The sequence below is a fragment of the Aegilops tauschii genome, chromosome 4 (assembly GCF_002575655.3).
Source record: "Aegilops tauschii subsp. strangulata cultivar AL8/78 chromosome 4, Aet v6.0, whole genome shotgun sequence".
NCBI lineage: Eukaryota > Viridiplantae > Streptophyta > Magnoliopsida > Poales > Poaceae > Aegilops > Aegilops tauschii.
The window spans coordinates 15,536,886-15,554,465 of NC_053038.3; the positions used below are offsets into that span (position 1 = coordinate 15,536,886).

A 17,580-nucleotide genomic window follows, 5' to 3' on the forward strand; every position below is an offset into this window, starting at 1 on the left:
GCATGTGCAAGAAAGTTGAGAGGGTTACGGCATAAACAGGATGCACTTCCTGTACAAAACGGACAATCTCTTTCAAAGTATCAGGATTTCATCCGGAAACTCGTCTGTTACAAAGCGATTTCATTTTTTAAACCTTATTTGAACTCCTGACTTTTTGTGTGTTCAAAATGCACCATTCAAAGCCACATCATCATTTTTCAATCATTTCTGACTTCATTTGATATTTTTCATGCATTTGCTAATTATTTTGAGCTATAAGACCCTAAAATTGAAAAGCATTTCAAATGAACTCTGAAACGGTTGAAAGTTGGCATGATATCATCATTTCATCCACATAGCATGTGCAAGAAAGTTGAGAGGGTTACGGCAAAAACTGGATGCTCTTCGTGTACAAAACGGACAATCTCTTTCAAAGTATCAGGATTTCATCCGGAAACTCGTCTGTTACAATGGGATTTCATTTTTTAAACCTTATTTGAACTCCTGACTTTTTGTGTGTTCAAAATGCACCATTCAAAGCCACATCATCATTTTTCAATCCTGTCTGACTTCATTTGTTATTTTTCATGCATTTACTAATTATTTTGAGCTATAAGACCCTAAAATTGAAAAGCATTTCAAATGAACTCTGAAACGGTTGAAAGTTGGCATGATATCATCATTTCATCCACATAGCATGTGCAAGAAAGTTGAGAGGGTTACGGCAAAAACTGGATGCACTTCGTGTACAAAACGGACAATCTCTTTCAAAGTATCAGGATTTCATCCGGAAACTCGTGTGTTACAAAGGGATTTCATTTTTTAAACCTTATTTGAACTCCTGACTTTTTGTGTGTTCAAAATGCACCATTCAAAGCCACATCATCATTTTTCAATCCTTTCTGACTTCATTTGTTATTTTTCATGCATTTACTAATTATTTTGAGCTATAAGACCCTAAAATTGAAAAGCATTTCAAATGAACGCTGAAAAGGTTGAAAGTTGGCATGATATCATCATTTCATCCACATAGCATGTGCAAGAAAGTTGAGAGGGTTACGGCATAAACTGGATGCACTTCGTGTACAAAACGGACAATCTCTTTCAAAGTATCAGGATTTCATCCGGAAACTCGTGTGTTACAAAGGGATTTCATTTTTTAAACCTTATTTGAACTCCTGACTTTTTGTGTGTTCAAAATGCACCATTGAATGCCACATCATCATTTTTCAATCCTTTCTGACTTCATTTGTTATTTTTCATGCATTTACTAATTATTTTAAGCTATAAGACCCTAAAATTGAAAAGCATTTCAAATGAACTCTGAAAAGGTTGAAAGTTGGCATGATATCATCATTTCATCCACATAGCATGTGCAAGAAAGTGGAGAGGGTTACGGCAAAAATTGGATGCACTTCGTGTACAAAACGGACAATCTCTTTCAAAGTATCAGGATTTCATCCGGAAACTCGTGTGTTACAAAGGGATTTCATTTTTTAAACCTTATTTGAACTCCTGACTTTTTGTGTGTTCAAAATGCACCATTCAAAGCCGCATCATCATTTTTCAATCCTTTCTGACTTCATTTGTGATTTTTCATGCATTTACTAATTATTTTGAGCTATAAGACCCTAAAATTGAAAAGCATTTCAAATGAACCCTGAAAAGGTTGAAAGTTGGCATGATATCATCATTTCATCCACATAGCATATGCAAGAAAGTGGAGAGGTTTACGGCAAAAACTGGATGCACTTCGTGTACAAAACGGACAATCTCTTTCAAAGTATCAGGATTTCATCCGGAAAGTCGTCTGTTACAATGGGATTTCATTTTTTAAACCTTATTTGAACTCCTGACTTTTTGTGTGTTCAAAATGCACCATTCAAAGCCACATCATCATTTTTCAATCCTTTCTGACTTCATTTGTTATTTTTCATGCATTTACTAATTATTTTGAGCTATAAGCCCTAAAATTGAAAAGCATTTCAAATGAACCCTGAAAAGGTTGAAAGTTGGCATGATATCATCATTTCATCCACATAGCATGTGCAAGAAAGTGGAGAGGGTTACGGCAAAAACTGGATGCACTTCGTGTACAAAACGGACAATCTCTTTCAAAGTATCAGGATTTCATCCGGAAACTCGTCTGTTACAATGGGATTTCATTTTTTAAACCTTATTTGAACTCCTGACTTTTTGTGTGTTCAAAATGCACCATTCAAAGCCACATCATCATTTTTCAATCCTTTCTGACTTCATTTGTTATTTTTCATGCATTTACTAATTATTTTGAGCTATAAGACCCTAAAATTGAAAAGCATTTCAAATGAACCCTGAAAAGGTTGAAAGTTGGCATGATATCATCATTTCATCCACATAGCATGTGCAAGAAAGTTGAGAGGGTTACGGCATAAACTGGATGCACTTCCTGTACAAAACGGACAATCTCTTTCAAAGTATCAGGATTTCATCCGGAAACTCGTGTGTTACAAAGGGATTTCATTTTTTAAACCTTATTTGAACTCCTGACTTTTTGTGTGTTCAAAATGCACCATTCAAAGCCACATCATCATTTTTCAATCCTTTCTGACTTCATTTGTTATTTTTCATGCATTTACTAATTATTTTGAGCTATAAGACCCTAAAATTGAAAAGCATTTCAAATGAACCCTGAAAAGGTTGAAAGTTGGCATGATATCATCATTTCATCCACATAGCATGTGCAAGAAAGTGGAGAGGGTTACGGCAAAAACTGGATGCACTTCGTGTACAAAACGGACAATCTCTTTCAAAGTATCGGGATTTCATCCGGAAACTCGTCTGTTAGAATGGGATTTCATTTTTTAAACCTTATTTGAACTCCTGACTTTTTGTGTGTTCAAAATGCACCATTCAAAGCCACATCATCATTTTTCAATCCTTTCTGACTTCATTTGTTATTGTTCATGCATTTACTAATTATTTTGAGCTATAAGACCCTAAAATTGAAAAGCATTTCAAATGAACCCTGAAAAGGTTGAAAGTTGGCATGATATCATCATTTCATCCACATAGCATGTGCAAGAAAGTTGAGAGGGTTACGGCATAAACTGGATGCACTTCCTGTACAAAACGGACAATCTCTTTCAAAGTATCAGGATTTCATCCGGAAACTCGTGTGTTACAAAGGGATTTCATTTTTTAAACCTTATTTGAACTCCTGACTTTTTGTGTGTTCAAAATGCACCATTCAAAGACACATCATCATTTTTCAATCCTTTCTGACTTCATTTGTTATTTTTCATGCATTTACTAATTATTTTGAGATATAAGACCCTAAAATTGAAAAGCATTTCAAATGAACTCTGAAAAGGTTGAAAGTTGGCATGATATCATCATTTCATCCACATAGCATGTGCAAGAAAGTTGAGAGGGTTACGGCATAAACTGGATGCACTTCGTGTACAAAACGGACAATCTCTTTCAAAGTATCATGATTTCATCCGGAAACTCGTGTGTTACAAAGGGATTTCATTTTTTAAACCTTATTTGAACTCCTGACTTTTTGTGTGTTCAAAATGCACCATTCAAAGCCACATCATCATTTTTCAATCCTTTCTGACTTCATTTGTTATTTTTCATGCATTTACTAATTATTTTAAGCTATAAGACCCTAAAATTGAAAAGCATTTCAAATGAACTCTGAAAAGGTTGAAAGTTGGCATGATATCATCATTTCATCCACATAGCATGTGCAAGAAAGTGGAGAGGGTTACGGCAAAAACTGGATGCACTTCGTGTACAAAACGGACAATCTCTTTCAAAGTATCAGGATTTCATCCGGAAACTCGTGTGTTACAAAGGGATTTCATTTTTTAAACCTTATTTGAACTCCTGACTTTTTGTGTGTTCAAAATGCACCATTCAAAGCCGCATCATCATTTTTCAATCCTTTCTGACTTCATTTGTTATTTTTCATGCATTTACTAATTATTTTGAGCTATAAGACCCTAAAATTGAAAAGCATTTCAAATGAACCCTGAAAAGGTTGAAAGTTGGCATGATATCATCATTTCATCCACATAGCATGTGCAAGAAAGTGGAGAGGGTTACGGCAAAAACTGGATGCACTTCGTGTACAAAACGGACAATCTCTTTCAAAGTATCAGGATTTCATCCGGAAACTCGTGTGTTACAAAGGGATTTCATTTTTTAAACCTTATTTGAACTCCTGACTTTTTGTGTGTTCAAAATGCACCATTCAAAGCCACATCATCATTTTTCAATCCTTTCTGACTTCATTTGTTATTTTTCATGCATTTACTAATTATTTTGAGCTATAAGACCCTAAAATTGAAAAGCAGTTCAAATGAACTCTGAAAAGGTTGAAAGTTGGCATGATATCATCATTTCATCCACATAGCATGTGCAAGAAAGTGGAGAGGGTTACGGCAAAAACTGGATGCACTTCGTGTACAAAACGGACAATCTCTTTCAAAGTATCAGGTTTTCATCCGGAAACTCGTGTGTTACAAAGGGATTTCATTTTTTAAACCTTATTTGAACTCCTGACTTTTTGTGTGTTCAAAATGCACCATTCAAAGCCACATCATCATTTTTCAATCCTTTCTGACTTCATTTGTTATTTTTCATGCATTTACTAATTATTTTGAGCTATAAGACCCTAAAATTGAAAAGCATTTCAAATGAACTCTGAAAAGGTTGAAAGTTGGCATGATATCATCATTTCATCCACATAGCATGTGCAAGAAAGTTGAGAGGGTTACGGCATAAACTGGATGCACTTCGTGTACAAAACGGACAATCTCTTCCAAAAGCATTTTATTTTTATTTATTTTACTGCTGCTATTTTTATTTATTTTACTGCTGCTATTTTTACTTAATTTATTAAGGTTTATTTATTGTAGTTACTATAGTTTATTTTATTTTATTTTATTAAGGTTTATTTAGTTTTATTAAGGTTTATTTATTTTATAAATATAAAAAAATGAAAATAGATGCGCTTATAGAGAAAATTCAACCTAAATTCATAATAAATCTCTATGAAGTTTACTGTGAATTTAGGTGAAATTCCCTGTATAAGGGCATCTATTTTCACTTTAAAAGGCAGTGAAGGACGGGCTTATAAACTGGTGTGAGCCCCCTTCGGTTAGCGAGGTGGGACTAAACACAGGACGCAACTAGGACCAGCCCTTTAGTCCCGGTTTGTGGTATGAACCGGGACTAAAGGGTGGTGGGCCAGGAGCGTGGCCCATTGGTCCCGGTTTGTACCACCAACCGGGACCAAATGGTCCATACGAACCGGGACCAATGCCCACGAGGCCCCGGCCGGCTCCCTGGGCTCACGAACCGGGACCAATGCTCACATTAGTCCCGGTTCGTGACTGAACCGGGGCTAATGTGAAAACTGCCCTGTGACCTAAGCCCTGTTTTCTACTAGTGTGATCCAAATAAGAATCCTGTATGTTGTATTGAGTTCATGTGATTTGTTACCCAAACCCAGATGTCTTGGACCGAGTCTGGGTGCTAGTGGTGGTTACTGCTTCGTCAACCTGTGCTCCGTATTGCAGCTCGTGCGCGACGTTGTCTCATCTGCTGCCATTACTCGTCTTCTCTCTCCTTGCCCCATAATGACACCACATGGTGGCGCTGCAGCCTATAGTTCTTGCCATGCTCTCCGTGCTCCGCCTCGTCTTTGACAAAAAATAAGGTTAAGCGGGTGGTCGCCGGACCCTGCGAGGCGGAGGCAGCGTCTCGTGTGGGGAGGCCGGGGGCAGCAGTCAGGGCGGCGCCCCTGCTAAGCGGCGGCGATGGGAGCCTTCATGGCCAGCAGTGTGGCGGCTGCGTGCGCATGGGTGGCTCCGATGGCTGCGGATTTGGTGTCCTGTCCAGATCCATCTCGGTATGGCCTTGGCTGGCCGGTGGCGCGAGGAGGACCGGTGAGGGGCGGCTGGAGGCTCCCTGCCGGCGTGCCGATGGCGGCCCTCGTCTCCATGGCGAGGCTCCGATTCAGTTTCAGTCAGCTGCGAGGTTGGGGAGACGCGACTTCCTGTGAAAATTGCACCGACTTCGGTCATGGTGGACTATGGTGGCATCTATGACGACATTCCCTTCTCGAGGCATCGTTGTTGCAGGTCGTGGCACCCCACTCGTGATGCTTCAGGGGAAACCCTAGATCTGGATCTACCGGATCGGACGATGATGGTACCTTTGATGTCGTTGTCCCTCCTGAGTACATCGTTTTGGAGCAAGTGCTGGTTGGACGGGACAAGCGGAAGAATGGTGTCTCATCCACTGCAAGGCCGACGGCGGATCCCGGTGGCATGGCGCTGCGGAGGTTCGGCGACGGGCGTGCGTGGACGGATATGTGCAGCATGGTGGAATTGTCTGGTGTCGTGGTGGCGTTGACGGCAGGCCAGGCAAGGTCGATGGGTCAGTTACTGCTCTGGAGATGGACTGGTGAAATATGGCGGCGACAGCCTCTGTGAGTGCGTCGGTCCGGTATGGACCCAGTCCTGGCGTGTGGCTGGGCTGGGGCATCCGGTTTTATATGTTAGGGTTTGGTGCGATATCCGTTTGGTATTAATAATTGGATCCCGCACCAATGCATAAGAAGTTTAAGTTTTAATCGTTAGAAACTTACGAATTTGCATATGAAAATTTTAATTTTCTCGGTCACTACGCTGCCGCTGTTTCCAGGAGTGGGCGGAGCGGTACGGGCCTATCTTCTCCGTGTGGTTCGGCTCCTCCCTCACCGTCGTCGTCTCCACGCCGGAGCTGGCCAAGGAGGTGCTCAAGGAGCACGACCAGCAGCTCGCCAACCGCACCCGGAACCGCTCCACCCAGCGCTTCAGCCGCAACGGCCAGGACCTCGTCTGGGCCGACTACGGCCCGCACTACATCAAGGGGCGCAAGCTGTGCAATCTCGAGCTCTTCACACAGAAGCGGCTCGAGGCGCTGCGCCCCATCCGGGAGGACGAGGTCACTGCCATGGTCGCGTCCGTCCACCGCGCCGCCATCGGCCCCGGTAAGCAAAGCAAGCAACCGAGATCGCACCTTTTTTATGTTCTATTTCACCTCCGCACACTGACATTACTTATGCCATGCATTATTGTTGCTGCTGCAAATAAACTGGTGCGTCGAGTGGTTGACGAATTGCTTTCTCCTGTTAGTCTCGTGTTGGGATGGGAGTTCGCCCGATTAGCAAAATGTTTAACTGTTGTGTACCTTTCTTAGTGTCAAGCTTGCATGGAAAAGAAAAAGAACCCCGCAAAAAAAGAAAAAGAGCACTGTTATGTGACGTTTTGGATCCGATTTCAGTACCACAAACAATACGAGCCATCCATCGAAGCGTCGTGCCAAGGCCGGATGCCAAAGCATTGTACACACTGATTCTGACAAGAAAAAGCATTCATAGCAACGTTTTATAAGATTCATACCATAATTCTAATTGCAACATTCATAGCAGTATGTTATAAGATTCATTCAACAAAATACAACAAGATTTGCTAAATGAAATCAGTGTACAATATATTGTTCGCTATAGCGCGTTATAGATTCGCTATAGTAGCAGATTTTAAAGGATGCGCTATTTTGTCGTAGCACACTATTTTTACCCTTGTTAATAACACAATTCTAATTGCAAAGTTCATAGCAAAATAGTATAAGATTCATAGCAATATCCTATTGAGTTGAGTTGTAAATTAATTGTTCAAATGTTTTTAGGTAATGAAGGAAAGCCATTAGTTGTGAGGAGTCACCTTGCTATGGTGTCTTTCAACAATATAACACGGCTAGTTTTTGGGAAGCGGTTCATGAATGCAAATGGTGACATTAACGAAGAAGGGCAGGAGTTGAACAGTATTGTCAACAACGGGATAAAAATAGGTGCATCTCTCTCTATTGCTGAATATGTTTGGTACTTGAGATGGCTGTTTCCACTTAATGAGGAGCTTTACAAGACCCATAATGAGAGAAGGGATCACCTGACCAAGAAGATCATAGAAGAGCATGCGAAGGCCCTTAAGGAAAGTGGTGGAAAGCATCATTTCGTGCATGCACTGTTGACTCTCAGAGAACAGTATGACCTTAGTGATGACACAGTTTTCGGACTTCTATGGGTACGATGGATGCCCCTTTATATTTAATTAATATATCTTCATACAGTACATTTTGATTTTAGTGTCATAAGATGAGTTGTGCTAATTTTTAATGTGGAATACAGTAAAATATCAATGCCTTGTCAGTGCTCCCATTATTTGCATAAATGTTGCATTCCCTACCTGTTTATTGCATTGATTGATTTTTGGGAGAAGGGAAAGTTTAGCCAAATTTACTAGTTATACGTTTGGTGATATGCCACTCTCTCAAGGTTGGTGTAAGATGCTGGGATTGGAAAATGCATGTTTATTTTCTCGTTATAAATAAGGTAATGCTTTGCAAAAATACAAAAGTGAACATGGCTCCACACGCACCCATGTGAATAGTAAATTCAAATATAATAATAATAAATTATTATTTTTTTGAAATTTCGGCGTATGACACTTAGTCAACCATTCTAATCGCGTGTGAAGTTTCGTGATCTATTGACACCTATGGTATTCTTAGTGAAGAAAATACAATTAGGACCATACTATTCATCAAACAGTGTTTTTAAATATAGCTTCGATTTTGTCAATTTTGCCAAGATTACCATGGATGTGATTTCTTCGTGAAACTTCATACGCGAGTATACCGGTTAACTATGTATATTATAAAAAAAGTTCAGATTTTTTTGATTTTTTCTAATTTTTGAATTTACTATTCATAAGGGGTGTGCGTGAAACCATGTTTACCAAATCCGCGTCCAATGCTTTGTTGTTAAATACTAATTCATCACCAACTATTTCCTCCTTCCTATGTTAATTGTTGTGCTCAAACGAATGGATTTAGCACTGATATACGTCTAGGTACATTCGGCTGAGCGACAGTTAATATGAGAGGGAGGGAATAGTATTTAGCCAAAAAAAAATCAGACTGTGCCTCTTTATATTCCTATCTTGCAAATGCCAAACTTGTTCATACTGGTAAACCAGTGTAATCTTTGTCACTGGATGCCTCCTCGTATATTCGTATATTGCACATGTCAAACTTGTTCATACTGCTAAATCAACATCAAAGCAGTACACCATATCTGCTACGTACTGAAGTTGAACCCTGATAATCCGTTGAGGGGGCCCTCTTGTGATTTCTTTAGTGCTTACCACCCCAAGATTTGTTCCTTGTGTTCAGGACATCATCACTACTGGCATGGATACAACAGTCATATCAGTCGAGTGGGCAATGGCAGAGCTGGTCAGGTATCCCAGGGTGCAGAAGAAGCTGCAAGAGGAGTTGGACAGTGTCATCGGCCGTGACCGCGTCATGTCCGAGACCGACTTCCAAAAACTGCCGTACTTGCTAGCCGTCGTCAAGGAGTCCCTCCGGTTGCACCCGGCAACGCCGCTCATGCTGCCCCACAAGGCCAGCGCAAGCGTCAAGGTCGGCGACTACAACATCCCAAAGGGCGCTGATGTCACGGTGAATGTGTGGGCGATCGCTCGCAATCCCGATGTGTGGAGCAACCCGCTGGAGTACAGGCCGGAGCGTTTCCTGGAGGAGAGCATTGACATCAAGGGTGGTGACTTCAGGGTGCTCCCCTTCGGCGCGGGCCGGAGGGTGTGTCCTGGTGCGCAGCTGGGTATCAACCTCGTGGCCTCCATGATCGGGCACCTTCTGCACCATTTCGAGTGGTCTCTGCCAGAAGGCACCATGCCGGAGTATGTTGACATGACGGAGTCCCCCGGAATCGTCACGTTCATGAGCACGCCGCTGCAGGCTGTCGCCAAGCCGCGCCTGGACAAGGAGGAGTTGTACAACAGGGTCCCGGTTGAGATGTGAGCAAGGTTTTGAATTTTGAATGATTTTTTTTCTCATGGGGGACCAAGATTCCAGGTTACCATGGTAACCATGAAATACCAGACAAATTACAGGTGAAATTAAATAAAATTTTGAATTCAAAATTATGTACCACTTATATACATTATTATTGAACTTAATATATTCAGAAACTGTATCTGGTTAGGTCCGCATGACCGAGGGTCAAACCAGCGGCCTATATATAAGGTTGGACTCGATATGGAAGACCCTAGTTACCACTGCTATCCATGTAACTACACATCGACAGTTTAATTTTTTTGAAGTTCTAGTATTTGTTTTACTCGGTATATGGGTTTCTCATGGGGCAGCGAAATTTGCCGTTAGCAGTTGGTTTGTAAAAAATAAAAAAACCTTGGATGTGAGCAGCTTGGAATGTTTTTGTAAGGAGCGTGGAGCGGCATGGAATGTTGGATCCGGCTTGCCTGCTCCCTTCCCATGCTCTCATCCGTGCTCCCACTTCATCCTACGGCTGTTTTTTTTCTTTTTTCTTCCTAATCTAATCACCCCCTGATTTTAATTTGGTAGGCCTAGGCCTTGTTTTGTTCCAATCAAATTAAGTCACGTACGCGGGAGCACGGATGGGCGCACGTGCGGGGCGCAGGCAAGTCTTGTCCTGGAATGTTACACCATTGGGGATTTGTCCCTCCTTGAAAAAAGGAGCTTGATTGAGCTCATGTTATTGTAAAGAGTTAAATACACTATAGGTGCCTTAACTTGTCCGTTGTGCTCAGTTTAGTGCCTAAATTTGTAAAATACATAAAAGTGGTGCTATAACTTGTCACATGGTGCATATACGGTGCCTCCGCCCGTATGCCGCTGTATGTGCTGCCCGCATGGCGTTCACTCTGTGCATTTGAAAACCGAACCAAAAACCATACCGAAAATAAACCGAACCGAACCAAATTTATGGTTTTTATGGTTTCTGGTTTCGGTATGGTATGAACTTTTCATACTGATTTGAACTTTGGTTTTTATGGTTTATACCAAAAAACCGAACGGTTAACCGAATAAACCGAAGTAAAAAATAATTTTATATTTCTTGTGATGAACAACCATACAAGTTGTCATTTTTCTTGTACATGAGTCAAATTCACTACTAAGCATGTAATTTTTTCTTGCAACATAGTTATTTTTCTCTTTTTAAAATGCTAAGCACGTCCATAACCATCAATAGATGAATCAATGCATGCATATATACTTATATATATAGTTATATACTATTTGTGTAAAACAGTATGTGTTTTGAGTCATAAATTTGCAAATTATTATTGCGTCATTTTCAAATTCGTGTCAACTTTGGTTATTATGGTATATACCAAAACCTTACCGAAATAATTTGGTATATACCGAAACCGAACCGTATTTTAATTTCATACCGTCTTTACCGAAGTATTAATACCGTACAAACCGAAAAACCGTATAAACCGAACCATGTAAACCGAATAAACCGAACGCACAGAGTGACATGGCGTGACGGCTGGTGGCTGCCCCACACGTCAGTGGGTGTGAGTGTTGCCTGCACTAGGTCAAATGAGCGCGTATTTTTTATTTAGGAAAACCCCTGAGGCTTTAATTAAATCTCGCAAAAGCTATCACTTTGTATTGCTACTAAAAAGAAAAAAGCAAACCGGGCCACTCCGTGGAAATCCAACCTGTGACCTCCAGGATAAATAGCAAGCATGCTAACCACCGGGAGAATTAGTACTTCGTGTACAACTTATAGCTCGAAACTTCAATAGATCAATTCTATCTATTGCTATGCAATTTCCATTTACATTAATTATTTACTGTTTTTAAGTTAAGATTAGTTTTTATGATGTGTAAATTTTTCCTATATAAAAATACAATAATTTTCAATATGTGATTTGTCTATTTAAATATTTATTATATTTTTATTATTGTGTAGTTCGAAGAGGTAAACACGAACTTTTTATAAAAAATTATGTGTATTTAATCAGTTCAATGTGTACTATAAAATATTGTGTACATCTTTTTAAAATCTGTTCAATGTGTATTAAAAATGAATGTGTAAAAACAATAAATACTATAAATATGTTAAGACATGTCAAACATGTTTGTAAAAATGTAAGAATAAATTTACACAATAAATTTTTAAATACATGTTGAATATTGTTTTGAGATAGATTTTTTCTATTTTCTGAATGCATGACGAACATTTTGCAAAAACACATCTACAATTTCTTAATACAAACGATAATTTTTAGAAAATACGTTTGATAGTTTTTTTCTAAATGCACTATCACTTTCTTTAAGTTTATGGCAGCTGTAATATTTTCTTACATTTCCTTTTTCAAACCGGAAAAGCAATATAAAAAAATGAACATCAAATTGGAAAATAAATAAAAAGAAACCTTTCTGCAGGCCCATAAGAGCGCCGTATACATTACAATAAAATTAAGACAAATGTTTGAAGAGGTAAAGAGCAACGTGATAAATAGACGTCTAGCTCATACATAGGAATTTATTTCGTCCGACACACACACACACACACACACATATATATATATATATATATATATATATATATATATATATATATATATATATATATATATATATATATATATATATATATATATACACGTCTTGCTCATAAATAAGACAAATACATGTAGAGATACTCAGGTGTGGTTACGTTTCTCCGGGGCGCCCTCAAAGCCGATGCAGGATGCTCGTGTCGTTGCTAGCTTGGGAATTTTGGTCGGGAAACCGGAGAGAGTAGATATGGCCGTCACCCGAGCTCATGGAGTGGCCCGATTGCTGGTGAGTATTCTGGACATTGAGTTTGTGCCTGATGTGGTTAAGTGGATGTATAAGGGCCAGATTTTTAACCTTGACATTGAGTTTGAGGATAACGAACTTTTTGCTGAGGCCATTAATGGGACTGATGTGGATATGCACGAGGGAGATGACAGTTCGTGCGATAAGGAGGCGCCAGTGGATGAGGCTGGACGAGAGGTGGCCAACGGTTCCACGCCTGTTCCTCAGAAGTCTGGGGATGGGGCGGCACCCTCACCTTCTGTTCCTATAAGTTCCCTGAGATTTGGGTCGTTTGAGCCAGCTTCTGCTCCTCCCCAACTCTGGAGTGAGCGGGTGGAGTCCGATGATGTGTTGGAGCGTTCGCTGCCGGCACTGGATTTTGATGCTGCTGTGAGTCCCGTGCTCGATGCTCCTGTGACGGCCTTGGTCGAGGGAGGGGGGAGGAGTTCGGGCAGGAGGCCCCTCTTTCCCCCTCTCTGTTTACTGACGCACCTCAGGCGACGGTGTCGATGCTGTTGGCCACGCCTAGGGGAGGGGGCTCGAGCCAGGTAGCTTCGGCTCCTTCCTCTCCTCTGGCGGTGACGGAGCCGCCGAGGACGGTGGTGCCTTTGGGAGGGGGCCCGGGGCAGGTGGCCTCGGCTCCCTCTTCTCCACCTGCGGCGATGAGGCTGGGGGGAGTCCGGGGCAGGTGGCCTCGACTCCCTCCTCTCCTCTGGCGACTAGGGTGGCCGCGCCTCCGGTGGCGCCCACCACGCCCACCAACCAGAGGTCCGGAAGGGCAGGGGAGCACGGGCAGGAGGCCCTTTTGCTTCCCGCTTCCGGCGCACCGGTGACCCTAGGCCTCGATTTGAGGGCGATGACGACCGCTTCCCGGGAGGAGGTCATTGCTTTTGGAGGGATTCCGGATCCGGTTTCTGAGGGCCGACGGATGAGCTGTCGTCTCCAGGATCTTCCGGAGGTTGATGACATGCAGCAGCGGTGTGCCTTTAGGGCGGCCAAGCTTCGTGGCATTGAGGCCACTACTGGTATGTCGGTCAACACCTCTAATTCTATTTTGCATTTTTCTAATGATGAGATTATTAATAATGCAAATCATTTAGGAGTTTCACTAGGGAGTAATGATAGTGAAATCTCTAACTCTGTTAATGATATGCTGGATTTGGAAGCGGAACGCGCTATTGAAATGATTCGTAACTTAGCAGCAGTTAGACCTATGAATGATTCTGAGATAGATGCTTTGGAGCTCAGGGTACTCGATAATCTCTGTGCGGATCTTGCACCATCCCATCCTGAGTCAGAGGAAGAGAATGATACTTGGCTGACGCAGTAGTTAGGTCCACGGAGCCCGGTTGTGAGGACCGGGTGGAGGATCAAAACAAGCCTAAACGTAAGTGGAAGCGGAAGATCTATCCTGCATCGGCGGTGCGTAGGAGTGCTAGGATCCGTACTACTAAAAAAATTCATGATGAAATATGAAAGGAATCTTTTGGAATAGCAGAGGTCTGAAAGACTTGGCTAAACGAAGGTTTCTTGCAGATGCGTCTATCGAGCATAGGTTGGATTTTATTGCTCTCTCGGAAACAGGTAGAGATAATTTCGCACCCCAGTTTCTTAGTACGTTATTGGGTGGTGTCGATTTTGATTGGCATTGCTTGCCTCCGAGAGGAAGATCGGGTGGGATCTTACTTGGAGTTAGATGCAATTCGCTCGAAGTCCGAAGTGTCGTGATGGGAGATTTGCAGTTAAGTTCCGGGTTACATCGAAGGATGATGGGTTTAATTGGGCTCTAGTGGCGGTTTATGGTGCTGCACAGCCCGAACTTAAACCAGAGTTTTTGGCAGACCTTGTTCGCATTTGCGGTTCCGAGCAGCTTCCAATCCTGGTTGGGGGTGACTTTAACATAATTAGAAGAAGAGAGGAAAAGAACAATGATAATTTCGACGGTAGGTGGTCGTTCATGTTTAATACCATTATTGAAAGCTTGGATCTACGAGAGATAGAGCTTTCGGGTAGAAAGTTTACCTGGGCTAATAATTTGCCAAATCCGACGTTTGAGGAAGTTGGATTGAGTCCTTGCGAGCGTCGAATGGGAACAGAAATTTCCTTTGGTTACGGTCCAGGCGCTTTCACGCGGTATTTCCGACCACACGCCTCTGTTCGTGGACTCTGGCGAGGCCACTCGCATGGGAAACAAAAATTCCTTTTCGTTCGAAATGGCTTGTTTTGAACGAGAGGGCCTCTTGGATCTGGTAGCCAGGGAATGGGCTAAGGATACAGGAGGAAGGACGGCAATTGAGCGCTGGCAGAATAAGATAAGGCACTTGAGAAGTTTCTTGCGTGGGTGGGCTAAGCATCTTAGTGGGATATATAAGGCTGAAAAGGAGAGGCTTCTTACACTTATTCAGTCCCTGGATCTCAGAGCCGAGTCCACAATTCTTCAAGCCGCGGAGCTTCGTGCAAAGCTTGAGGCAGAGATGAGGTTGAAAGAGCTTCTCCGTGAGGAGGAATTGAAATGGGCGCTGCGGGCTAAGGTTCGCAAAGTCGTCCAGGGGGACGCAAACACTCAATTCTTTCACACGATCGCTAATGGCAAGCATAGAAAGAAGAGAATCTTTCAGCTTGAACAGGATGAAGGGACGATTTTAGGACAGGAGAACTTAAAGCTTTACATTAACGAATACTACAAGCAGTTATTTGGGCCTCCGGAGGACAATAGTGTATCCCTGGATGAGTCTCGGATTGAGGATGTTCCTCAACTTGCTGCTGATGAGAATGAGATTTTAACCGTCCCATTTTCGGAGAAAGAGGTGTTTGAAGCTATTTCTCAAATGAAAAATAATAAGGCTCCTGGGCCGGATGGCTTTCCGGCGGAGTTTTATAAAAGGTGCTGGCATATTATTAAGGGGGATTTGTTACCGATGTTCCATGATTTATTCTCTGGGCAGCTTCAGCTATTTCACCTGAATTTTCGAACGATAACCCTGCTTCCTAAGAAAACAGAGGCTGTGAGGATTGAGAAGTTCAGGCCAATCTGTCTTCTTAATGTTAGTTTCAAAATTTTCACCAAGGTTGGGACGAATAGGCTCACGCAGATTGCGCACTCTGTGGTGCAGCACTCCCAAACTGCTTTCATGCCGGACAGAAACATCCTTGAAGGGGTTGTCGTCCTTCATGAAACGCTCCAGGAAATCCATACGAAAAACTTGATGGGGTGGTTTTCAAGGTGGATTTCGAGAAGGTGTACGATAAAGTCAAATGGTCGTTCCTTCAACAGGCCTTACGCATGAAAGGTTTCGATGAAGCCTGGCGACGCCAGGTAGAATCTTTCACACAAAAAGGGAGTGTTGGAATTAAAGTGAATGACGACATAGGTCATTATTTCCAGACACATAAGGGTCTGCGACAAGGTGACCCAATGTCTCCTATTTTGTTCAACATTGTAGTTGATATGTTGGCAATTTTAATAGGAAGGGCTAAGGAGGCTGGCCAGGTGGGTGGTCTGGTGCCTCACCTAGTGGATGGAGGTGTTTCTATCCTACAGTACGCTGATGATACGATCATCTTTATGGAGCATGACTTGGCGAAAGCGAGAAATATGAAGCTGGTGTTATGCTTATTTGAACAATTGACCGGGTTAAAGATTAACTTTCATAAAAGCGAATTGTTCTGTTTTTGAAGAGCCAAAGACGAACAAGAGGCTTATATGCAATTGTTTGGATGCGAATTGGGGACTTTACCTTTTACGTATTTAGGTATACCAATTCACCATCATAAGCTGACAAACAGAGAATGGAAGTGTATCGAGGATCGATTTGAGAAGAAACTGAGTTGCTGGAAGGGCAAGCTCATGTCATATGGAGGCCGATTAATTCTTATTAATTCGGTTCTCACGAGTATGCCTATGTTTCTCTTATCTTTTTTCGAGGTTCCAGTTGGAGTAAGGAAAAGGCTGGATTTCTATCGATCCCGTTTCTTCTGGCAGAGTGATGAGCTAAAAAGAAAGTACAACTTGCCAAATGGGATATCATTTGTCGACCAAAAGACCAAGGGGGTCTTGGGATTGAAAACCTTGAAGTCAAGAACAGATGTCTTCTCAGTAAGTGGTTGTATAAGTTATCTGTATCTCCAATCCAAAACATTGTCCCAGGTGACAGCGAGGTCGCTGGATTCGCCTTTTTGGAAAGGGCTCGTGAGAGTTAAAGCAGCCTTTTTCAAGAGGACAAAGTTTATTGTTGGAAATGGCGCTAGCACGCGATTCTAGGAGGATACTTGGCTAGGAGAGACACCCCTTGCGCTTCAATACCCATCTCTTTATAGTATTGTTCAACGACGCGAGGCTTACGTTGCAACAGTACTCCAGTCTGTCCCCCTTAATATTCAATTCAGAAGGACGATAGTTGGCAATCGTTGGGAAGCGTGGCTTCATTTAGTGAGTAGACTGGTGGAGGTTCAGCTGTCTCAACAACCCGATAAGTTGCGCTGGAACCTTACTAGGACTAGAGAGTTTACAGTTAAATCAATGTATCTTGATGTTATCAATTCTAGCTCCATTCCTATTTCCAAATATGTCTGGTAAGTCAAGGTTCCGTTGAAAATCAAAGTGTTTATGTGGTTTGTACATAAACAAGTCATCTTAACTAAAGACAATCTGGCAAAGCATAACTGGACAGGACCTACTAGGTGTAGCTTCTGTGATCGGGATGAAACTATCAAACACCTCTTTCTGGATTGCCCGTTGGCTAAGGTTCTATGGTGAACGGTGCACATAGCTTTTAATATTACTCCTCCGAGCTATGTCAGCTCGTTATTTGGAACGTGGCTTAACGGGATAGAGTTCGAAACGGCGTGCCACATTTGCGTAGG

At 42.0% G+C, this 17,580-nt stretch overlaps 1 protein-coding gene and 1 pseudogene across 1 annotated transcript; both read left to right on the forward strand.

Annotated features, from left to right (window-relative positions):
• Positions 1-6,302: 6,302 nt before the first annotated feature.
• LOC109775586 (cytochrome P450 98A1) lies at positions 6,303-9,972 on the forward strand. Its single transcript, XM_020334315.4, has 4 exons — positions 6,303-6,463; positions 6,657-7,006; positions 7,705-8,099; positions 9,250-9,972. The coding sequence occupies exons 1-4, from the start codon at positions 6,303-6,305 to the stop codon at positions 9,895-9,897; spliced, it is 1,554 nt and encodes a 517-aa protein (XP_020189904.3). The 3' UTR covers positions 9,898-9,972.
• Positions 9,973-12,681: 2,709 nt separating this feature from the next.
• LOC141021608 (uncharacterized) lies at positions 12,682-16,978 on the forward strand (annotated as a pseudogene).
• Positions 16,979-17,580: the final 602 nt, after the last annotated feature.

What these genes read in the sequence shown, in the direction of transcription:
- LOC109775586 (XM_020334315.4), top strand. Translation starts at nt 6,303, where the DNA reads ATGGCGCTGCGGAGGTTCGGCGACGGGCGTGCGTGGACGGATATGTGC. An exon ending in CCGCGCCGCCATCGGCCCCG is followed by an intron (nt 7,007 to 7,704) that starts GTAAGCAAAGCA and finishes AAATGTTTTTAG; the next exon opens with GTAATGAAGGAAAGCCATTA. An exon ending in CAGTTTTCGGACTTCTATGG is followed by an intron (nt 8,100 to 9,249) that starts GTACGATGGATG and finishes CCTTGTGTTCAG; the next exon opens with GACATCATCACTACTGGCAT.